The 24,968-nt window shown below is 44.2% G+C and overlaps 1 protein-coding gene across 1 annotated transcript in view; it reads left to right on the top strand.

The window, feature by feature from the left end:
* Positions 1-12,466: 12,466 nt before the first annotated feature.
* LOC144691008 (cytoplasmic phosphatidylinositol transfer protein 1-like) overlaps positions 12,467-24,968 on the top strand; it is a 195,973-nt gene continuing 183,471 nt past the window's right edge. Inside the window, exons 1-2 of the mRNA XM_078558986.1 lie at positions 12,467-13,039; positions 15,253-15,527. Of these exons, the coding sequence (XP_078415112.1) occupies positions 15,480-15,527 (48 nt within the window). The 5' untranslated portion in view covers positions 12,467-13,039; positions 15,253-15,479. The remainder of the gene's footprint in view (positions 13,040-15,252; positions 15,528-24,968) is intronic.

Raw genomic sequence — 24,968 nt, 5'->3', positions numbered from 1 at the left:
AGCCAATATTTGGCCTTCTCGTCATATTGTCCGCTCATGCCACCAAACACACTCGCCGCCAGCGAGCATGGAAAATTCCGCCTATTGTTTTCAAATTTTTGAAATTAAGTGCCACCTTCAAGATGAAGTCAGTGGGCGCACAAGAATCTCTTGGTGCCCGGTTCACGTTTGTTTAAAGGTGGCGTGCGCCAGCCGGCTTTGTGCAGTTGTGTCTGAGGGCAGTGGGTTTCTTTGTTGAACTTTGCGGCACAAGGGAGGGGAGCAGGAGATCGGCAGCTCGGGACCGGCAAGGGTGAGTCAGGTCTGATTGGGGATGGGGGGGTGGGGGTGGGTGTGTGTGTGTGGAGGGGGGAGGGGGTTGGGGGGGGTGTGGATTATGGGTGGGTTGTGGGTTCTGGGGGTTAGCGGAGTGGGGTCAGGAGCATGGAGGAGTGGAAGAGGGATCCAAGGGAGGACAGAGGGTGACGTTAGAGACACACGGAGGAGTGAATTGGGAAGGGCCTGGTGTCCTTGGTATGGTGAGGGGGAGGTGGGGGGGGGTGGAATGACAGTAAATGATAAGGTAGAGAGTGATGTGGGGAGAAGTTTGGGGAGGGGATGGGTGCGAGGGTCACGATCTGTTGAACCAAAAATATAACGAGATTACTGAGGTAATGGAGTTTGGCAGGATATTTGTGACCTGTTTGCCCAGGAGGCTCTTTTATAGCCTGCCCGTACCTGCTGCATTGCCAGATGATGGCGGGTTTCACCATTGAGGAGCTTCCCGAGCCGTGCGATTGCACATGTCTCCCATGCCCGCCAATAGCACTTTAAATTTTAATTAGAATCACGAGAGCGGGAGTGCCGCCCGCTTCCAGTTCTACCGTCAGGAGCGGAGTGCCACAGGTAAAATACCGCCTTATATTTTGAGGTGGTTTATCTGCACAGGGTAATACAGGAGTTTAAAAGCCAAGAGAATACTAGGCTGGGAGGAAAGAGATTGAAATAGAAGAAGTAACTGCAGAATGAATTACTGAGTTATTTTTGGAACAAATCACATGCACTGTTCTGCTCCAAAGTATTTTTTTTATTGATTGTCTAATGTTCACTGTTATAATTAGAGTTGACAGCTGGATCAATGCCTCGACATTACATCCTACTGGTTATTGGCATGATCAATCTCCATGCTGTCGTCATTGCTGGAGTGGATGCATGTCTAATAAAGCAGGTGTGGGAGAGGTTTCCAAACACACTTACTAGATGGGTTCAGCTCCAAATTATAGACTGCTGTGCTTTATGGTACTTAATGTACTGGTGGCATCAACTGTTGGGTGTGTGCTTGAAGACCTGGAGCAGAGCGGACAAAAAAATGGCTGAATGGGAAGAAGGTTTGGTGAACGTGCCAGTCTAATCAACTCACCTTTGTATAAATCGCGTGATCTTAATGACAATTCTCAAAGGTCTGTCAGGCAGCACAAATGCTAACCTGAACTAGTTTACTGACCCGCTTGACCACGATTTCATTCTTCTATGAATAATGTTATGAATATCTAGCTCCTGGTTCATGAGTTTTGGAATATAATTCTTAGCTTTAGGAATATAATTTTTAGGTTGTAGGTTAAAAAGGTCAGCATAGAGAGAGCTGTAAAACAGCAGGTGGGTTTACATAGCTGGAGACATGGGGCTGAATTTTCTCCCAGTCGGGGGTGGGGGGGAAGTTGAAGGGCGGGCGTGCCCAGGCGTGATTCCGATCGGCGGTGTGGCGCCATTTTACGTCGGCGGGCCAATTAAGGCTCGCCCAGCATGACGTCCGCACAGAAGCGGTGTGCACTCCCTGTGCGGGTGGGAGGGGGAATCCCAAAATCGAGAGTGCGCTCTTTCGCGCATGCGCACGAAAGAGCACATTCATCTCCCTGAGGCTAAGTGCAGCCTCAGAGAGATCGGCGTAAAATGTTAAAAACCTAAAAATAGAAAAATAAAATTTCCCTGATATGTCCCCTCATGTGACAATGTCACATGAGATGGGGCATGTCCATAATTTTTACAAAACCTTTATTAAAATTTTTTAAAACCTACATGAAACCTCATCCCGCCCGTGGATGAGGTTTCATGTTTTTTCTATTCCCCGCCGGGGCTCCTGGCCTGCCCGCCAACCTTAAAGCTGGACGGGCAGGTCCTTTAATTACTTAATTGACTCTGTCAATGGCCTCAATTGGCCATTGACAGGTCGGCGGGCGCGCAGCTGATTTTGCTGAGCCTCCACCTACCTGAAAATTTAAATGGGGCTCGGTGACATCGGGAGTTCCCCCTGACATCATCGTGCGTCATTTTATGTGTTGGCGATAAGGCCCCACCCCCGTTCACCGACACGTAAAATCCTACCCATGATGTCTGCTCTCCTTGCAGTAATGACAGTCCAGAGAGATTGTTTGTTTTGGGAGTTAGAGCTAAATTAATTTAAAAGCATTCAGTGGACTTTTGAAAGGTTGTGTCATCATGGAGGTGGTTGGAGCTTAAGAAGTTACCTGGTTGCAATTGTCCTGAGTGTTCTACAGCAATGGGAAGCGGGTGGAGACTCTAAAGGTGCTTCTGTTAGCAGGCACCAAGCAGTTAGGGCTCAGGGGAAGTCCTAGGGAGCTGAGAAAGTGGTGGAAGGTCACTGGTTCTGTGCTGGAGAGAGTTAGTGCTCAGGGGAAGCCCTGGAAACCATTTATAGCTTGATGCAGCTGGGAGACTGGAGCTTGGGGAAGCCCAGCTGCAGTGCAGCTTCGTGAAGCTAACAGTTTGTAAAAGAGTTGGAATTGTGCTGGTAATTAGAGGCAGGAGTGCAGCTTTGTGAATCCCATGGAACGCTGTCTACGGAGAAGAGAATGAACCATTGGGAGGTGAGCAGCCATTTTGACAATCTGAGTTAGAACAGGTTTTGAGGGGATTCAGAGGCTAGGTCTTCAAAAGAGGCAAGTTGAAATCCCTCACGAGGGAGATAGAGTTTTAACAAAATTTTGTGCGATTCACAGTGGTCACTGATGTCTGGCTGGTTGCTGAGAAATCTGTGGGATCTGCCCTGGTCGCATCTGTCATTTAATATGCCATGTGGTGTGTTTAACCACAATTTGCCTGTTAATTCATATTTACCTCATGTTAATCCTGAATGTTAGAGTATAAGATAGGCATTGTAAATTATTTTACATTTCTGACTTTGTATAGTAAAGTTTATTTTGTTCATTAAAACCACGGAATCTTATGGCTTTATTCTCCTAGTGGGTAACTGGGATTTTAAATTTTGTCTACTTTAAACAAGAAGTTACTGGTCCTTAACTGGATTGTAACAATAATACATTTCCTATTATGTAACCATTCTCAACAAATAGGGGGTTTCTCATCATACAAGACTGCTCTCTTAAATATTAAGTGTTGTCCTTCCTGCAATGTATAACCATATTTATTTTGTTGGGTCATATGACATGAAAAGAAACCGAGAACTTTATTCTTTTGCCATTTAAAAAAAAATGACTTTCTGCTGAACCAAAAAAAGGCTGCTACAAGTCACATGACCACAGGGTTGGCCTTTTGCTCTGGAAGTTACTAGAACAAAAGAATTCCTTGCTCAGCCTGTGGAATCTCACACCTCATTATATGGACCCCTTGTAAAAAACAAAAGCAGAGGAAGCGCAGATGAACTGATTTCCCCAAACTAAACCATCACAAAAGAGAGAGATCAAAGCTTGTTGTATCAGAAGAGATGCTAATAACCAGCTTGTGTCTCCCTTAACGAGGAACAATGGAATTCTGGCCAGAAGCACAGAAACTGATTGTTAAGCTGCAATTAATCATTAATGGACCATGTCACTTGACCCAAGCCTCTGGCCTTTTGGACAGTTTTAACATTACATCTTTAGCCTCACAAGTAGTCCACTGTTTAACATCCAAGAAGTGGAATTCCAGGCAGAACAACAGCCTGCTCCTTGAAGCCTAGCTCTCCTATAAGATTTTCTACCATTGCCTGCAGAACAAACTCAGTCTCTGTGTACCTATTTCATCTTATGGTATCAACGCCAACTGTAAAGCAAACTTTACAATGCCAGTCTTTAGCCAGCTAAACGTGAACTCCCACGTGAAAGAATTCCTCATTGGATTCTGAACCTGGACTCTGGAAATCAAGTGAACTAATATTGATTTCTGTGATTCTTGTACTGTTACTATCCAAAGTTGTAAAACTTCTTTTTCTATCCCCCACTCCTCTTACTCTGTGTGTGTGTGTGTGTGTGTGTAATGAATTGGGAAGTTGTGAACACTCCTCCCCTGGGTTTTGAATGTGAAATAAACTAACCTTCTGAGTTTATCACAACACAAATTTGCTGCGGATTAATAGTAAATTGGATCATACAAACTGAGGGCTTGGGAAAGCACGCCGCTGCACATTTTGAAAATAATTCAAAACACCTTCTGCTTACAGACAGGTGGTGAGAGGAAATAAGTGCAGCTTGCCTGTCTCTCTCCTGTCCATAACAATTTATAAGTGCCTTCAGACAGGAAATTTCAATGAAGCAGATTTTATTCTCCACCAGACTCCAAGTGATGCTCTTGACACAACAGAGGCCTGGGTAACACACACGAGGACAACGTATCTTAAACTAATGACTTTTTAAAAATCTCCTATAAAGTCCGTGCATGCTGTTATCTCCCTGCTGTAGGTAGGCTGTACATTTTGCAGTTTCAGGAGTGGTCATCCTGTTTCCAGACATCTTAAAAATATCCATTTTCAGCTAATCAACAGGAAATAAATGCAAGAAAAGAGAGGCTTGCATTTCTACAACACTTCTCAGGACCTCAAGATGTCGCAAAGCATTTTACAGGCAGTGAAGTACTTTTGGAGTGTAGGCACTGTTGTGGTAGGAGAAATACAGCAACCAATTTGTGCTTCCATCAGATATTATGATGGTGGAATTAAATAGCATCATCACAATGGATGGTTACATTAAAAGCAAACAGGTAGCTGATCTTGAAAAGGTTTAAGAGGAAATTTGAAACGGCAGTGCTTCCCAAACCTTTTCCCAATGTGACCCCATTTTAATGCCTCAGACTTCGTGTGGCCCCAGAGTAAAAATTAGGATGGGAGATGGGTAGTTGAGCAGGTGAAGAGGGTGATTAGAGAGTTCTTGAGCAGGTGAGGGGTATGGTTTTAAGTGTTGTTCGGGGCGGTGGGGGCGGGGTTTAAATTTGCTGGGTTCGCTCCGAAAAAAAATGAAAGCCCACCTTGTTACAGGCTGTGGTTGTAGCAGCAATCGGGCCTCAGGGAACAGACGCTCCAATCATGCCCACTGACAAAAAAAACCCCAAACATCTAAGGAGGCTTCGTGGCTTTCAAAACTCAGCCCAAGCTCCATGGCCGCCATTGCTGCCTTGGAGCTCGCCATCCCAAAATCTTGTCCCGTGACCCTACTGGGGCGGGGGGTCATGACCCACAGTTTGAGAACTCCTGCAAAGGAGGTTCAAAATCACAAATAGTTCCGATAGTGCAAGCAAGGAGAAGCTGCGTCCAGAGGCAGGAAGGTCTGTGACCAGACGACAAAGATTTATAGTGATTGGCAAAAGAACTGGAGGCGACATGAGGAAACATTTTTCTATGCAGCGGATTGCTGTGATCTGAAATTCACTGCCTGAAAGGATGGTGGAAGTAGATTCAGTAATAGCTTTCGGAAGGGAATTATTGGGCAGAAATATTTTTGCTTGGCAGGTGGGCGCGCGCCCGACCCACTCGAGCGTGAAATGACGCGTGTTGACGTTGGCTGAGCGTGATGACGTTAACGCGGAGTCGCGGGATAGCTCGGTGGGCCGGAGTCAGCAGCAGGCCCACAGACAATTAAAAGGCCTGTTAAGGCCATTAAGTAATCAATTAACTTAAAATTTTTCGCTGCCCCGTCCAACCTAACGGTGGGCGGGCAGGCGAAAAGGCCAAGCGGCCTTTGCATTTTTTTTTGGAAACCTCATCCACGGGCTTTCATTTTAACTTTAATTTCTCATTTATAACATGTCCCTGCTCGGGTGACAGAGTCACATGAGGGGACATGTTTCGTCACATTTTTAAAAAAATCTCTTCATCTCCCTGAGGCAGCTCTGTGCCTCAGGGAAATTATGAAGCGCGCACTCACGAAGGTAGCAATCACCTGGCTTTCACTCACTCCCCCCCCGGCCGCACAGGCAGCGCTGAGCGCTGGATGGGCCTTAATTGGCCCGCCAGGGTGAAATTGCCTTCCGGCCCCAATCGCGGGCGGTGGTCAGTTTCCTGCCCGCCCCCGCCTGACATGGGTGAAATTCTGCCCATTGTTTTTATTCTTCCGTGGGATGTGGGCTTTGCTGACAAGGCCAGCATTTGTTGCCCATCTGCATTGGGCTTGAACTGAGTGGCTTGCTAGGCAATTTCCAATGGCAGTTAAGTCAACCACATTGCTTCATGTCTGGAGTCACATGTAGGCCAGACTGGGCAAGGATGACAGATTTCCTTCCCTAAAGGGAATCAGCGAACCAGATGGGTTTTTTTTACAACAATTGATGATAGTTGTCATGGTCACCATTACTGAGGCTAGTTTTATTTCTCATATTTATTAACTGAATGTAATTTCTACCAGCTGTTGTGGTGGGATTTGAAACCATCTCCCCAGAGTGTGAGGCCGGGCCTCTGGATTACTAGTCCAGGGATAGTACCACAACACCACCATTTCCCCCTATGGGTAAATGCTTGAAAGGGGAAAAAAAATGCATGATTATAGGGTAAGTGCAGAAAAATGGGACTAAGTAGTTGGCTGTACCAAACAGCTGGTACAGTCAGGATGGGCTGAATGGCTGCCTTCTACCCTGTTTCATTCAATGAGTGCTGAGATACTGACCAGATCAACTGCTTATAGTGATGTTGGTTGATGGATAATTGTTGGCCAGAAGACTGAGAGAACTCTATGGAATAGTGCAGTGGGATCTTTACACTCATCTGAGAGAGCAGGTGTGGCCTCAGTTTAGGCCCTTGTCTGAAAGATGGGCCTCCCACAGTGCAACTCTCCTTGAGTGATGGTGACTGGGTATACTAGCCCCATCCAAGGCTCCCTCTGCTTACAGAGGACTGTTACAGCTGCCAACACTTCCTCTCCACCAATGTATGAGATAAATTGTAGATTAAGATGAGTGAGAGATTGTATTTACAGCCTTCCAGCAAAATGTTAATAAATGCGTTTGTTCCACCAGTACACTGCAGCATTTTAATTTTATTTTTAAAGGGGGAGTTTCTATCCTGACCAATGTAAAGGACCTCAGTGCTTGGAATTTATAACTTTTATTTCCTTATGTCCCTTTTTCACATTCAACATTGGCACCTGGAAGTCTCAGGTCAGCCGCTGCAAAGCTTAATGAATAGTAACATCCCACAATGTTCCAATAATGTGCTATAACCTTAAATTCAAAAGAGCACCCCTTCAGCAGGAATCTGAACAAGATCATCTTCCAGAATCAACTACTAAACACTGGAATTCCCTCCCCAATCCTCTCTGCCTCTCTCTCCCCCTTTAATTCACTCCTTAAAACCCAGCTCCTTGACCAAGCTTTTGTTCACCTGTGCTAATATCACGTTATGTGTCCCGGTGTCAAATCCTATTCGATAGTGCTTCTGTTGAAGCATCTTGGGATGGCTTACTACATTAAATGCACTATATAAGTGGAAGTTGTTGTTGTTGTAACTGGTCATTTATCTCATTGTTATTTGGAATCATAGAACGATGGCACAGAAGGAGGCCATTCAACTCATCGGCAATTGCGGGACCTTGCTGTGTGTGAAACATTTACCTAGATTACAACAGTGGCTACATTTCACAAAGTAATTAACTGGCAGTGAATTGCTTTGGTTTGATGTGAAAGGTACTTCCTATATCCCACAACTGTGAACCTTATCGCAATTCTGTGTGCATTGTTAGCTTTTAGGCACATTAAGGGTAGCATTGTGAAATCACACTCCCTAGAACTGGACTGGCAAGCTCATTTCCTTGGTAGTTTTGACACCTGGTAGACAGAGGAGACCATAAGACATAGGAGCAGAAATTAGTCCATTCGGCCCATCGAGTCTGCTCCGCCATTCAATCATGGCGGATAAGTTTCTCAACCCCATTCTCCCGCCTTCTCCCCATAACCTTCGATCCCCTTACCAATCAAGAACCTATCTATCTCGGTCTTAAATACACTCAATGACCTGGCCTCCACAGCCTTCTGTGGCAATGAATTCCATAGATTCACCACTCTCTGGCTAAAGAAGTTTCTCCTCATCTCTGTTCTAAAAGGTCTTCCCTTTACTCTGAGGCTGTGCCCTCGGGTCCCAGTCTCTCCTACTAATGGAAACATCTTCCCCAAGTCCACTCTATCCAGGCCTTTCAGTATTCTGTAAGTTTCAATCAGATCCCCCCTCATCCTTCTAAACTCCATCGAGTATAGACCCAGAGTCCTCAAACGTTCCTCATATGTTAAGCCTTTCACTCCTGGGATCATTCTCATGAACCTCCTCTGGACCCTCTCCAGGGCCAGCACATCCTTCCTGAGATACGGGGCCCAAAATTGCTCACAAGTTTGCTCACAATTGCTTCACAAAAAGATGTTGATCCCAACAGGAGGATTTGAACACAAGCCCCAGAGTCAAGAGATAAAAGTGCTGCTCATCCATCACTTCACCATGGACCCACTTTGGTGCTTTCTATTTTTGAACATAATGCTAATAATGTTTCATGAAACACTATATGTCCTTATTTCCCCACTATCCTGAAGGCATGGACTCACAATGACTTACTGTCCCACTGGTGCTGACAGCACTGGGGAATTTGGTCCAACTGACCATTCTTCTTGTGTCAGCTTGGGCACTGTGCTATTCCACGCTGTAAGGCATCACAGCCCAGACAGACCATGGCAGGTCCGCAGCTGACGTCCGCACAGACGCATTTGCAACTGGAGGCACTCTTTAACAAGCAGAAGCAGGAGTTCTGGATTTTGCACAGACTCTCCTGAATCCAATTGCACTGCTCCTAATGCCCCCAAAGCAGAGCCAAATCAGTGAAGATCATGATCGAAACCTGGCCCATCTAATAGGACGCTGGGGAATGTCTTTCCCCACCAGGCATTCAAGAGCTCATAATTTATTTCCTTAAAGGTTATGAAGCTGGATATCATATTTTATTATTCACATCAGTTGGCTGTGAAGTGTGTTGAGACGTCTAATGGTCACAGAAAGCACTATATAAACGCAGGTCTTTCTTTATATTAAGAGTTGCTTCTTCCCAGAGGAATGGACAGCCACAGTAAAGCCTGTATTTTGGAAAGACTGAGGCTGATCCATCTCCTTGAAAGGTGCCCATAATCATCGTGTTGAGACTGAAATACCCTCTGGTAGATTTGCAGGGGCTAAGTTTGAGTTGCCTTCAGCCCAGGGTGAGGGAGCTTCATCTGCTTTCAGAGCTCACCCCAATCTTCAATCTGGAGCCAAAATTCTTGATTATGACCCTTAATCTGATCTTTCCATGTTTATACCATTGTGCCTTGTGGGTGTGTTGTTTTCAGTCGCATCCCTCGAGGTAGTCACACGATGAACATTAGGAATGCTGAAGCAAAAACCAAAATAGCTGCAAAAACTCAGCAGGTCTGACAGCATCTGCGGAGAGGAGCACAGATAACGTTTCGAGTCCGTATGACTCTATCATCAGATTAGGAATGCTGAAGTAGGCTAAGCAACAGGCTACTGATAAATGCGGTGTCTCACAGGTTTGGTGCAGATTTTTGAGGCATTTTACAGACTATACCTTTTGCACCGTAATTCCTGTTGTCTCATTGTCCTGTGATTGAGAGCATGCATTATTGACCCGATAACAAATTATTGAGAGATCTCTGACTTGAGAGGGAGAATATTAACTCTGAGCTGGTGACAGGAGAAGGCTGTTATAAAGGTGTTCACCATCCTTGGCTTCACAGATAGAGCCATAGAGTCCAAAAATAAGGACATTATGTTGAACCTTTACATATCACTGGTTATAGGCCCCAGCTACAGTATTGTGGCCAATTCTGGCTCTCAGGTTTTAGAAAGGATGTCAAGTGCATCACCTGGAGACTTACTAAAACAGTTTTGGGGATGAAAGATTTCCGTTGTGTGGAGAGGCTAAGGAAGTTGGGATTGTCCTCCTTATAGAGCAGAGAAGGTGAACAGGGAGGTTTAATAGCGATGTTCCAAATCTGAAAGGTTTTGATAGAGGAACTATGGCAGAAGGGTTGGTGACCAGATGACAGAGATTTAAGATAATTGGCAAAAGAAGCAGGATGGGGATAGGAACATTTTTTTAAGCAGCAAGTTGTTATGATTTTGAATGCACTTGCAAAAGGATGGTGGACATAGATTCAGAAACGACGCTGAAAGGGAATTGGGTAAATATTTGAAAAGGAAGGATTTTCTGGGCTATGGGTAAATAGCAGGGGGAGTGGGACTAATTGGGTAGTTAATTGGACAGCAAAAAGCTGGCACAGACACATTGGGCTGAATGGCCTCTTTCTGTGCTGTACCATTCGAGAATTCCATAGCTGATTGCGCACTGTTCCTCCAATATAACGGGGATGTTTTCTATCTAAAAAAAGTATCATTTTGGTTAAAAGCAGCCATTTCAGGATGGTCAAAGATGGTAACTTAGATACAAGCCCATGAGAAGTTTTACAGTGTGCATCTTGAAACCCCTTGTGAAATTGCCTCTGAAAAGCTTGAAGCTTCATTGATAGCATCTTTGAATAAAATTTATTTTCTGGAATCTATATTATGGACTTGTCTATTGTGTACTGGGGCAGAGAGGCAGGCAGTCCATTGTCCTTTATGCCAACAGGTTTCTCTTCCTACAGTCCTCAAACTGCGATAACCTGCGGTTCAGCATTAGTACGTTATTATGAGCTAATCTAGTGTATCCTCATGTTTTGCTCTTTTCAACATTCAAATGTCCTGCTCGAGGTGTTGGCCCCATCACTTTGGTTTAACAACTAAAGACAGAGGGTGTCTAAATTGCTAGATCGGTCACAAATGCATACCAAAAAAGCCCCACAGGCGATGTGTTAAAATAACAGCAAAATACTGCAGATGCTGGAATTCTGAGGTTTAAAGAGACACAGAAGGCGCTGAAAAACACTCAGCAGGTGCTGAAAAACACTCAGCAGGTCAGGCAGCAAGGTACAGAGATAATGGGCTGAATTTAATATCTGCAGCAGCGGCCCCATCCACCAGAAAGCAGGAGGCAAACTCGCCGTGCCCTTTTCTGGGAGCCGCAATGGGATTAGATACCCATCAGGCAGCTTGCTGCCTTTCATTGGGGCTCCTCGGCCTTTGAATGCAAAAAGCCCGCCTCCAAAGGCTGGCAGCCAATCAGAGGGCTGGCAGCTCTTCAGTCCCAGCAGCGCCACCAGGGGCGGTGGCTACGACTGGGACTGCAGGGGGCCCCATAGCAATAGCACCAACAGAGGTCCCAGAAGGTGAGCTCATTTTGACAATGTTGCGGCCCAGGGACTATTCGTGTGTAAGGCTAACGTGATAACCATTACGCCAGGTGGGCTGGCCGGGGCCATGGGCAGGCCCTGGGGGTCATTGTCGAGGTCAGAATGGCTCTTCCATTGGGGGTGGCCCTTGCTACGGGGGGAGGAGCTTTCTATGTGGCACAAGGTATCCAATCAGGAGAGCCCCCTTGCTGCTGGGAGAATACCAGCAGTGATAGGATGAGGTCCTGAAGTGGTCATTCTTAATTGGTCTAGGGGCGGGAAGGCAGAATGACCTTTCCTGCTCCGACTTAAGGGGGTAGGGTAGGGTAGGGGAGTTGGGAAAGTGACGAGCTCTCCACCCCATGATTTCCCACCCGATTAATAGCCCGCCCGCCCACCAGGCTCCCGGGGCGGGCGGGTGCTTTAAATTCCGCCCAGTGGTTCAGGCCGATGACTTCTCCTTCCAACTCAAAAACTTAGCCAATATGTAAAGTTGTATTGAAAACAACACGTGGACTGTGAAATTTTTTTAAAAAAAAAACAACAGCTAGATGCTTAAAATGTTAACACAGTCAACGGAGATGGTGCACATAACCTACCTGACATTTAAAATATGCAAAACTACAATTCAAAGGAGCGCAGAATTAATTTGCATACTTAGCGTTATTTTGTTCGTAAGGACCCAGCTTTGCAAACGTGTGATCCTTCAAGTGCGAACTGTGGAACAGAACATTGACAAGTTAAGGGCACGGTTACAGCTGAGTGCTCATTCGTTTATACTGTGCTTTGTATGGTTGCATCCTCCTGCTCTGTGTGTGTGTGTGTTGGCAGCAGTTGCTGATATTCCCCTAAAGGAGGCAGTGTGTAGCCTGCAATGTGAAAGAACCAGTTCCAGTGCTGTGGGCTGCGTTTTTTTTTTAGTTTCTGATGTTCCCCCCTCCTCCTCCTCCTCCTCCTCTCTCTTTCTCTTTCTTTCTATTCTTCCTTTATCTTCTCCGACGTCTCCCAGCCGGTCCTGAGCGTGAAGGAACAAAATATTAACTAACCGGCTCAGGAGAGGAGGGACACCGCTTATACAGGCAGGGGAAAGAGTTAAGGCTCCTGAGCCATGGAGAGTTGAACGGGGCTGTGAAGGACGCAACGGGCTTTGGTCAGTTTCACACCTCCCGCCCACCCCCCCCCCCCCCCTTTGGGACTGAAACCGACAAAAAAGGTCAGAAACCAGTGAAGAATGCCAACTGCTCGCCTCTGTGAGGCAGCACGAAAGTTTTTGCTCTGTCGTCGGGCTGTCATTTTCTTTGCGTTTGCCAAGCCAGGACATGCATCTTTAAGAAGCAACTAAAGACATCATTTTATTTATTCCCCCCCACCCCTCCCCCAAATCTGGCGGATTCCTTGCTGGGAGAATTCGGAAACTCCCCTTTCCACATGCTAGCGGGAAGATCGAAGAAAAGCCGAGCGGATCGACGGTGAACTTTTCCAATGCAGAGGTTTCATCCGAAGGAAGCACGCTTACTTTCTGGCGAATTATCTGGAGGTGAGTGCTGCTTTGTGTGGAACATGTGCAGTGTTTAGATCGTGCAGTGCTGTGCTTTAAACAAAATGATCACAAACAATTAAAACCGATGTGACCTCGACTGGTTATGATGTCCATTGTAGAGAACGATTTTACTGTAACTGAGGCTTCAAGTGCAATATTTATTTTATATAAACACACACATATATATATATATATTAGAGCCCTGGCGTTAATTTCGAATGCAAAGTATTGTTTATCTGAACTTAGTACACAAAAGTCGTGTGTTAACTGAAATAATTAATAGGACAATTAATTACAGTATTAATCAACTGTTCACATCAGTACCTGATCTCCTGGTGTGGAGATGCTATGGATATCATACTGAAACTGTTTTCCCCCCCAAAGAGTTAACTCTACACGTTGTAAAACACATTTGGTTATATGTAGGAATTTTATTCACTTTATAAACTCCAAATTGCTGGGGGGGGTTTTTTTTTTGCTTGTCTGGAATGCTTTTTGGCAAGTTGACGGCTCCGAGCTCAGGAAGGAAGCTGCTTGCGTTGGCTGCTGACAGGAGCCACTGTGCAGTGATGTGAACTGGTCACGTAAGGAGGTAGTGCAACTCCTCTCAGTGAAAAGTGGGAGAGTGGCTCACTGGCGAAATTCTGCCATGGTCAGAAATTGTGCATTTCGAAGTCTCAGCTTCCTGCCAACATTAACAGTTTTAAATAGAGTATAATGGAGAATACGGACATCCTTTTTTTTTATATTGGGCGATGCTTCATCCCTAATTGATCACAACACTGTCAACTTTTATTTTTTTTCTAAATCTTAGAGCTAGACATTTTAAAGTGAAAAATAAACTTGGGTACAATTGGTTGTAAATTAAGTAAAAACTTGGAATGTGCTAAGCGACCTGTTAAATCGTCATTATTGTGCAAATGACTTTTAAAACTTCCCTTTTTTTAGTTTGTGTTCCATGTGGAACAAAAGGGGTAGTTGAGGTGAATACCATAGATTCATATAAGGGGAAGCACATGAGGGAAGAAAGGAATAGAAGAGGGCTCTGCTGATAGGGTTGATGAAGAAGACTAGGAGGAATAGAAGGTTAGGGTTAGACAAAGCAATGGGAGAAAGCTCATGTGGAGCACAACCATGGCATGGTCCAGTTGGCCTGTTTTTATGCTGTACGTTTTAACCCATGCAAGTTGGCTCCAATATGTACCAGATTCAATGCCCCAATAACAGCCCCATAGGAGCAAGCTTTAATTGTCAACACGGGTGCATTGAAAGTATCAAGCTACTTAAATCTTCAGTATTCTACAAGAATTATGTGAAGCAAAAGTGCTTCCCTAATTATTTTTCTTGCAATCTTTGTGGTTGGACTCACCACAGATGAAAGCTTGTGTTTGCAGACAATAGCAAAAAAGTGGTGGTGCATTAAACATTGTTAGTGCTTTTCCTTAATAAACATCCTTGACATTTTCAAATAGCTTTATTGCATAAATATACAGCGAACACAGCTTGGAACTGGAGTGAATATATTGAGTGTTAGGGGAAAAGGCTAACCTTTCAATGCAGTGCCACTGCATATTTGCTATGAAATCAATATTGAATTTTTACCAACTTGCTAATATTTTATTTGCTTAAGCAGTACAAGTGTGCAATCTGTTCAGTGATATGTCAAGTGTATATCAATGGTGTTTAATTATATGCAGGTGGAAGGCTTTACTTGAGCAGATATTAAGAGACAAGAGCTGAAACTGAAACTAGTAGAGTTAGGAGGTGTATGCTTGTAATGTTTCACCCTGTAAATAAATATTAGATTGAGTAAAGATTGGCTTTGGTACTATCCTTCTCCAAATGACTCCTTTGAACATAACACTATAGACATGATCTGTGCTTGCTTTCCTTGCAGTTGCTGGCCTTAGGAAAGTGCTAACTTTACTGGAGTGGTACAGAATGTGAGTGGATGCAACTTCCAGGAGATTGACAACACAATTTTAGTAAATTATATCATTGTATCACACTCGGAGCTGACTCTCTTGACTTTTACCACAAAGTGGTAAATTAATCTAACCATTCTGCCAACAACGCATGTTTAAGTCTGCTGCAGTTATTATAGTAAAAGTGTTACCAAATTCTTCAAACACAGGTTTTAATAAACTAAAACACATGAAAAGGAATTCTTATTTTAATAAAGGCATTGCATTTTTCTTTCTCCCGCCCAGAATAATACAGCTGAGCTTTGAATCCTGGCTTTGGGGATCTTGCTACACGAGGCTTGGTGTTGGTGGTATTTGCTGCAGTACTTCAGCACTAGACTGTAGACAGGACTGTTTTTATATCGGTGGCTGGTGAGAGGACTAATGTATGACCTCAGTTAACCGTCGGTGGTTTCCGAAGTGATCCTCTCAGTGCCTTCAAGTTCGTACCTCATCCAGGCTGAAGCACCATTATGTTGATGAAAGAGTACAGGATCTGCATGCCTCTCACTGTGGAAGAGGTGAGTGATTTCCTTTGTTCGTCATTTAGTTACAGCTCCCTTTGATAGCCAGGTACGAGTCCTTAAAGCCCTTTTATGGCTAAAATTGAAAATTTGAATTCTGAAGGAAAAAAACTTGACACTACCCTCCATTTGAGCTGCAGATGCTCAATTCTTGAAGTGAATTGCTTGGAAATACATAACACGCATGATCACAATGTAGCCCTCGAAGTGACTACTAAAAGTTGTACAAAGTGAAAACAACTGTTCTACTAAATGTAGTTACCTAACAACAGCAATATTGTAATTAATTGCATTTCGATGTGGGTGGGAAGGATAATTTCAATTGTGCTGGTAGAGGTGAAGTGAGAAAACAGTCCATCTGTCCACCACCTCTTAGGGCCGTAACTATAAGTTAGTCACAAGTAAACAGAGGTATATGCTGATTGGGTCGAGTAACCTGTTTCTGTGCTGTAAGTTGCAGTAATTTTCTGTTGTGTCTTAACATTTTTTTTACCAAAAATGTCATCTTTGTTATTTTGGCTCTGTATGAAAGAAAGCTAGAGAGCACATTAAATGACGAGGCAGTGGAAGATTTCTTATTTCATTAAAGTTTTACTTTGTGCTGCACTCTTTCCTTTTTAAAAGGAAGAGTTCGGTGTATGGATGAAGTAAGATCTGATGAGAGTGTGTGCATGCGTTTGGAGAATTGTACTTCAGCGTTGTCAGGTTTTTTTGTTCTTTGTCTGCATGGATATTTCTACATGGATGTTTATACAGCAGGAAATGCGGTGGCCAGTTTGGAGTCAGGGGCAAGTGTCTTTTGCTCCCATGTGCTTGTCAGATGAGTGGACCTGGTGACTAGGCCACAAATAGCCTTTATCCTCCAGTAGAAGTGCTTGTAGCTTAACACGGTGCAAGCAGGTAGTGTGCCTTGACAAGAATAACTGCTCCATGCCTGCAACTCGCTGCGTTGCTGAACTCCCACAACCATGTTTGAAAACCTCCAGAGCAAAATGCTGAGAATTGCGTTCTGCAGCTACCTGATAGGACACACATCAGCCATGACCTGGTTGAATGGCCTACTCCTGCTCTTGGAGAGTGGACTCCCTCCTCGGAGGATCTCATCTCACTTGCCTAGGTCTAGGGAGTTCAGATGCAGGTCAACAGAGCTTGGGTTTCTCCAGGAGTGTGCTGTGGTAATGATGGAGTTTAGCCAGTTAAAACCAGTCAGTCCAGCAGTAAGCTTCCTAATGCTGGTCCTGCTAGCTGCAGCTTAGCTGTTAATGGATTGACTTGGGGAGTGATCTGGAACTGATCAGGAAGGATCTCCCACTCCATTGATGGGGGTCCCCCCTATCCAAGTTCTATTACTGAGCCAAGCTGGCTGGCCAATCAGTCAACTGGTACTGCTTTCCTACCTGAGGACTGCTGTGTGGGCTGACCAGGTTCCGAACTTTCACCATCAGCTATTTCATCTTGGGAGTCACCTTGACCTCCGAGACCAGGCTTACCTTCTCTAAGAAACCAGCTGCTTCTGAAACAATTTACAAGTGTAATTTGATCGCTCACTAGATGGGCAGGAGCTCTTCACCCCAGCATAGCGAAAAGAACAACTTGCCATAAAATGTAAATATTGACTTGCCTGTGAAGTGTCTTGGGACGTTTTATTATCATAAAGGCACTATATAAGTACGTATTGGTGTTGTTGTAGTACTAGTAGTATGGGTGATGGTTTTACCTGTTTTCTGAGCAGGTAATGGGGATGTACCCAACTGTATAGAGTGGTAGCTCCACCAGTTGGCGGTTCAGAGCTGGCCTTCCTGCACCCCAGTTCTATTTGGCAGAGAGTCCTGGGGACATAAGTGAGTTTGTTTTTATGCAGCTTACAGCTCGAGCCTTCTGGCGTCTGTGGTCCCCGGTATCCGTCTACACTGGGCATCCCGCATTGTGCCAGCAACTGAACATCCAAGTCCATTTATTATGTTATTCAGATACTCGATGGAGCCTACATAGCTCGGTGTCCATGATTCCAAGTAGCGGCAGCAGTGGCAGGCCAGCATGGAGAGGCCTGAGGACTGAGGTAAATTTGACCTCGTTCCTCATCAGAATACATCTGGTGAACTCTGGGTGCCAGTCAGGTAGAGAGTGCTGAGGGGGTGGCCTGCTGCTGTTTAGTGAAACCAGGACATCCACTCCTGCTCCCTCTGACTCCACAAAACACTAAAAACTTTCAAAGGTTTTTGCGGTAGTCTTTGAGCGGCCTCCAGCTGTCGACTTTAAGGACCTCTGACTAGGCTGCCCCATGCCTGAAATCGTCAACCCGGGTATCGCAACCTCTGACTAGGGCAGATTGAGTGCAAAGTCTGAAATATGAGCCATACTGAAATGAAGCCTGTGCTCATTTCTGGCGGGCCATTCAGATTGGCCTACCTTGGCTCTTGGTCCAGCAACAACTTGCTTTAAATGGTTCTTATTTTCAGATCCCTCCGTGGCCTTGCCCCTCCCTATCTCTGTAATCGCCTCCAACCCTACAGCTTTCCAGGATCTCTGTGCTCCTCCGATTCTGGCTTCTTGCACAACCCCAATTTTCATCTGTCCGTGGTTGGTTGCCGTGCCTTCAGCTGCCTAGGCCTTAAGCTCTGGCTCTGTACCTCACTACTCATCTCTCCTCCTTTTAAGTGTCTCCTTAAAACCTACCACTTTGACCAAAGCTCCTGTCACTTTATGTGGCACAGTTTCAAATTTTGCCTGACTTTTGCTGCTCCTTGGGGCACCTTGGGACATCTTTTATAATACATCGAAAGGCGCTATATAAATGCAAGTTGTTGTTTCTTCTCCGGGAGAATCCCCTGGCCTCCCGCTGGAGTTGTGGAGGGAAGTCAATGAATCTGCAATGGAATTTCGGGGCTATCCGAAATAACAGTGCTTCAGAAATATAATCTGGCAATAGATGAATGTTGATAATCGGAATAGAACGAACGTAATCCCTGTGACATAATGTGAAATCGAATTTTCATTTAAAAAAAGCATGGAATTAAAATGGACGTACTCTGTGCATGAGATTGAAACTCGAGCAACATAATTACTGTGGCATAATTAAATTTACATCACAAAAATCACAGTGCTATTTATATATTTGCTCCATCAATCAGGCCACTATTTATTTACAATATGTGGGAAATCACAAGTTATTATGCAATCTGATTTGAATCAATAGTTATATTCTAATCTGGTGGAATGATATACCTCATTTCCATTTCATATGCTTTAAAATTAGAATGCTGCTTGCAATAATATCATTTAAAACTCGACACCTGCATTGTGTTCTAATAAAATCGCTTTCTGAATTTTTTTTATATAACTAAGTGATTTTTCACTTCCTCATATTTTACTTAATTAGGTGCATAGTATAATGAAAATGCTTTAAAGAAAGGCTAGCATTTATAAAACACCTTACACATAACAAGAAACAGGAGCAGGAGTAGGCCATTCGGCCCCTTGAGCTTGCTTCACCATTCGGTAAGATACTGGCTGATCTGATTGTGGCCTTAACTCCACCTCCTGCCAGCCCACAATAATTCCCTTGACTCTCTCTTGTAGATCAAAAATCTGTCTAACTTAACTTTGAATATTTTCCGTGACCCAACCTCCAGTGTTGGCTGGGAAGAGAATTCCAACGACCAACAACCCTCCGAGAGGAAATTCCTCTTATTCGCTGTCTTAAATGGGAGACTCCTTATTTTTAAACTGTGCCCCTTTAGTTCTAGATTCCCGCATTAGAGGAAAGATCCTCTCAGCATCTACCCTGTCAAGCCCCCTCAGAATCTTACACGTTTCAATGCGATCACCTCACATTCTTCTAAGCTCCCATGAGTATAGGGCTCAACCTATTCCTCTTAAAACAAACCCCTCATCCCAGGAATCAGCCTAGTGAACCTTCTCTGAACTGCAACCAAAACAATTATATCCCTCCTTAAGTAAGGTGACTAAAACTGTACACAGTATATTTCTAGATGTGATCTCACAAATGTCCTGTACATTTGTAGTAAGGCTTCCCTACTTTTATACTCCATCGTTCTTGCAATAAAGACCAACATTCTGTTTGCCTTCCTAGCTACTTGTTGTACCTGCTTGCTGGCTTTTTGTGTTTCATGTACAAGGACACCCAGATCCTTCTGAAGTGCAGCATTCTGTCATGTCTCTTCACTTAAATAACATTCTGCTTTTCTGCAACCTCAGGGCATCCCAGAGCACTTTACAGCAAATCTTTTTTGAAGCTTTGTCACTGTTGTAATGTAGGAAATGTGACAGTCAATTTGCACACAGCAAGCTCCCATAAACAGCAACGGCCAGATATTTTACTGTTGTTGAGGGATAAGTATTGTCCAGAGTAACTCTGCTTTTCTTCAAAAGGGCATCATGGCATCTCTTACATCGACTTTACAGAGATCTAATGGGGCTACAATTTAACGCCTTATCCAACAGCAGTATTTCCTCATTACTGTGCTGGAGTACCAGTCTAGGATTTTGTGTTGAAGTTTCTGGAGTGGGATTTGAACCCATTACCTTGTGACTCAAGTGAAATTGCTACCAACTGAGTGACAGCTGTGTGGCCCTATAGTGACCAAGGGAGAGATGAACAATGGTCAGTACTAATGTGCACAAGTCCATGAACAAAAGTGATGAATAAGGTACGCAGACAGAAAGAGGAGAGCTGAGCAAACTTAAAGGGGAATGGATGGGCAGACTACAAAAGGGTGCAGATGTTAGCAAGTGGGGGGATCTGGCCTGTGGGCAGGTTAGCACAAATAGTCAAGAGATGCCCAGGTTGCTAGGGTCAGAGTTTGGTGAGCGCTTGGAGAAATGGCTACCTGGAGAATTGAGTGGTGAGAGGACCTCCCATATAGGGAATCGAGCACTGGGGAAGGGACAATAAATCCAAATGATTTTGCTGGCACAGGCGTGATGCGTGGAATGGCCTCCTTCCATAACACAGCAAACAGTTTTGCACAAAACTATTGCACAGTAACACTCAGTGTGATGGCATGTTTCATTAAAAAGATCTTGAGTCGTGTGGTATTATGGCAAAAGCAAGACGGCTAGTAGAGTAGTCCGTGTAACAGATCAGCTTTCCCTAAACTCTAATTGTTTATGCAGGTTTGAGCACCAGCAGATAATTGCTCAACTGGGCTTATCTGGGTTTCAATGCTGTTGATTGATTGTTTTGTGTGTTGCATCCAGTTTTAATGCTGGATAAAAATCAACTGGTCTACTGCCAGTGTAGCTGCCTCTTGCCCTCTTTTATTCCTTTAGGAGTTTGGGTTCGTGCTCTCCCACTCTCTCTTATGCATGAGATTTCACCAGGCCCCATCCCTCAGCATTGCTATACAGGCTCTGAGAAACATGTGAGATGTGGGCAGAGGGAGTGTGTGGCCGCCAAGAAAGCAATCTGCCCTTCAGTGACGGAAAAATCACTTATGGAAAATGGAGGGGAGAGAATTACCATGGTGTTGCAACAGCAATGTCCTTTTCTAGTGCAGTTTTCTTTTTTCTCTATCTTTTTGGGCAGCTGATCTATCCGTTAATTGTATATTATTTGAGTGTTTGATTGTGTTCAAGTGGTGGGCATAACTGGGGGATTCACTCGTGCTCCTACATATACGAGCAGAAACACTCTTTTAATTTATTTAGATAAGTTTCCTTTAAAATGTTTTGTCTTTTCTCACAGTGACCCTTTAAGAGGCTGTTTATTTGCTCATCAGTTTTGCTTTGTTGGCACACTCAAAAAGAGTATATAGGAGCAGAATGAAACCGTGGCATTGGATTTGGAGATGTATGTTTATAACGTCTGTTCCCTATAAATAAATAAATGAGGGTTAGGCTTCCTAAAATTTGTTGAGGCTGGATTGGTTCCGCCATGGGGACACAATGGCCAAAGAGACATGAGTCTTGCTGTCTGATCTACACAAGAAGAAAGGCCAGAGAGTTGCATGGGCCGGAAGACCAGTCGATGCCTTTGGGGAAGAAGGGGAGAAAGCCTCCCAAGAATGTAATCATACTTATCTTAATCATCAGAGCATTGGTATGAAATTGTAATATTAATTGCTGCTGCCACTAGCATTAATTGATGTGAGTATTTAGGTAGAGTTTAACAAGACTGAAGTTGCCTCAGCAGAAATGCTTTTATAATTTTTCCCTGAACAGTAAATTGACCTGTGCGGTTTGTAGGTGTTCGATTCTGCCTTCCCTCCGAGTGGGGCAAGCTGTATTGTCTACCTGGCCTTTTGCTTCGCCTCCTAGAAAACATTTTCCATTGCACTGATTAGCTTTTCTTCTGTGGATAAAATGTTGGCCTTGAGGGCCGAAGGCTGAACCACAGTTGATGCAGAAAAAGAGCAGTGTGCAAGTAAGAGGCCAATCTGTCAGCAAACAGTACCTGTAAGTTACATACGTCATGATTCGGGAGGGGGGGTGGTGGTGGTGGTGTCTGAGATTTTGCAAATGACTAAGTGTGTGTACAGAGCTATTGTATAATTTGATTTGCTTGGCTTACCACTGATGTTTCAATTTCTAATCTCTAATGCTGTTTTGAAGTAAAGCGATCAGCAATGTCAACACTTGGCCTAGTCTATTCACGTTAACCCTTCCTCTGTCCGATAGCGCCTGTTTAGCATGGAGTTAGAAGTTTGACTGCAGTAACAGTCACCTGTACTTTTTGAATTGACCCCAGAGGCAAGAAAAAAATACATGTTTCTTCCATATTTGGTTTGTTGAAATGACAACCATATTTTCCAAATGTGAATATGTGACTTGGAAGCCAGGACACCGTGATCACCATTTCTGGCTAATCCTTGTGTACAAAAGAGGAAAATGTGTCTTAATTCTGCTTCCTCTTGCATTATGGAAAGTTAGGCTAGAAGTGCAGGGAATTAATACTGTCCTTTCACTTCACAATGTATCAGGCTAGATCAATGGCATGAATGAATGACACTGAATGAATAACTGTAAAGTATTTAAGGAGACTGAACCCACTTTCTTCTGATAAAGCTATAGGGTGGGGCTCTCTTATGCCCGAACAGTTGGTAAAGCTGAGTTATTTTAAAATTCCAGAGGGAAACTTTAAACAACTGTCATAACCTATAATCTTAGTCTTATGTTTAAGATGTGACTCTAAATTCAGGAACTAGACCACTAGTTCTCGAGGTTTTACATTAAATGAAACATTTTATTAATTTACACAGGTTAAAATATGTGTACACATAGCTACAAATTACTACTATCATAACTTTAACAAATTCCCAAACTAATCTCCATTAAGGCTGCGGCAACCCATAGACTTAAACAAACACCAGGCAAAGCATTTTCACCTTACAAATTCAAAATGAGGTTCTTTTCACTTTGGTTCCTATGGCGACAGTTAGAGGCTTACAGCTGCCTTTGATCTCATATTGCCTCTACCCTGCACACAACACTGCAGAAGTTATACCCAGCACAGCCCATTGAATGTAAATTCTCATTGTATCACCAACCTCTGAACTAAACCTCTCTAACAATAAAACCCCTTTCATAGCACCAATTTTATTAGTAATATAAACATATTGCTTGGTATCTGCTAGCTAGATCAGTGTCAGTTTTCACCCCACTTCTTGAATGCTCTATTCAAAAAAATGCAAATGCATGCTATCTCTCTTACATATCAAAACTAGTACCCATCAAAGCACCCAGACTAGCTGGTTTTAATCCAATTAAGACACACCCACAGACTAAACCACTATTTTAAAAGCAAAATATTTTCCAATAATATATATGTTAATAGTTTCATGGCAGGCTTGAACACACCACCTTCTCGCTCCAAGTCAAGAATGCCACCACTGAGCCAAAGCTGACACCTAGCATTTGTATAAGCATCATATGCAAGATTGGAGAGTAGGTCAATGCTGAAAATTATGGACAAGAGCTGTCCGTGTTTTGAAGTCTACTTAGCAATATTGACAATTGGTCATTACCGTTGGTTTTGATTTTGACTTTGCAGAATCCTGAATTTTGAAGTTTTGCCACTGATTTTCTGTGGGGAATTTAATCTCTGCTGCACTGAAGATTGCGCTGAACACAACATGACAACATTGAAAGAATGTATATGTGGGGAGGATGATCTGCCTGCCTTCCCTCCCAGTTAATGAAAGGAAAGGTTCTTGTGTAAGGGAATCCAAAGGATTAAATACTAAGTGTTTCGACACTGAAAGATAATTATCATGTCATATCCAGTGTGAAATTGCCTTCAAAGTGGTAACAGCAGCAAGGACAACTCGGTAGTTTAAAAATCTTGTTCGGTTGGATCAACACTTTAGTGACTTTAATCTTTGCGAAAGCTCACCTCTATCCCGCTGACTTGACTGTGCTGTACCCTGCTGTTTGAATGAACTGAGCTCAGCATGTCTTTTCTGTCACCTTAGACTAAGGGTTTATCGCAGTTGTTGGAATTTTTAAACCTTGTTGTTATACGGCAATGTAACCCAGCAGCTCTTGCACATGGGCATTTAAATGGATTCAATGGGGTAGAGACAGGGAAACTATTTGCTCCGCTGAGGAGAATCAAGAGCAAGAGGGGGTTTCAGAACCTTTAAAATTTTAGAGCCGGGACATTCAGTTGCCGAATTGGGGAGCACCTTTCCACACGAAGGAGAGTAGAAACTTGAAATTCCTGCCCCCACCACGCCCCAACCCCACCCCCGTAATGGTTGTGGGTGTAGGGATAGCTGCAGAGGTCAGTACCCCTCAGACTATTTTGAGGGCCAGTGGTCCTCACTCGAGCTTGAACCCCAACTGAATCAAGAGGTCTATGTTCAAACCCCAAAGCCTAACAGAATGTTCCACATTGACTGCCATTGGGCAGGTTTTGTCAGCTTTTGACCAAGCCGTTGTGGCACTGGATTTTACCCTCCCCTCTGAAGGGGAGGGGTCATGTAAAATCCAACAGCTAGCCTTCCTGCTGCCTACCTGCCACCACTGACCCCGCCACCCTTCCCCCCCAGACTTGTCTGAAATTTTGCAAAGGGGTGGGGGAGGTGTCAGGATGGGCCATCTGGCCTTAGGGCTATGAGGTTCTTAAATGGCCACAGAGCCTCATCTGGCCCCGCCCATAATGAATCCACAGCAGGGGGAGGCCCATGCCTAGTGAGCTGCTGAGGGAGGCCATGGTTTTGATTCCCAGTGGCAGTGCTTCACCCCTGGTTGCAGACGCCATTACAGCAGCTGGTATGGAGCTATGGAGAAGCTACAGTCTAGGCCAGGGCCAGACCTGCAGATATTGCAGGGTGGGGATCAGGCCTGCTTATCCCCCTTTACTACCTTCTTTCACCTTACATTCATCCTTCTTTCACCTTACATTCATCCATGATATATTAGTGGAGCGGTGATAGCAGCCCCACAAGTTGACTTTGCCACCCACCAAAGAGCTTC

This window comes from Cetorhinus maximus, chromosome 15 (genome assembly GCF_964194155.1).
Source record: "Cetorhinus maximus chromosome 15, sCetMax3.hap1.1, whole genome shotgun sequence".
NCBI classification, from domain to species: domain Eukaryota; kingdom Metazoa; phylum Chordata; class Chondrichthyes; order Lamniformes; family Cetorhinidae; genus Cetorhinus; species Cetorhinus maximus.
The sequence above is the reverse complement of the archived record's forward strand: the minus strand, read 5'-3'. Positions and strand labels throughout refer to the sequence as shown.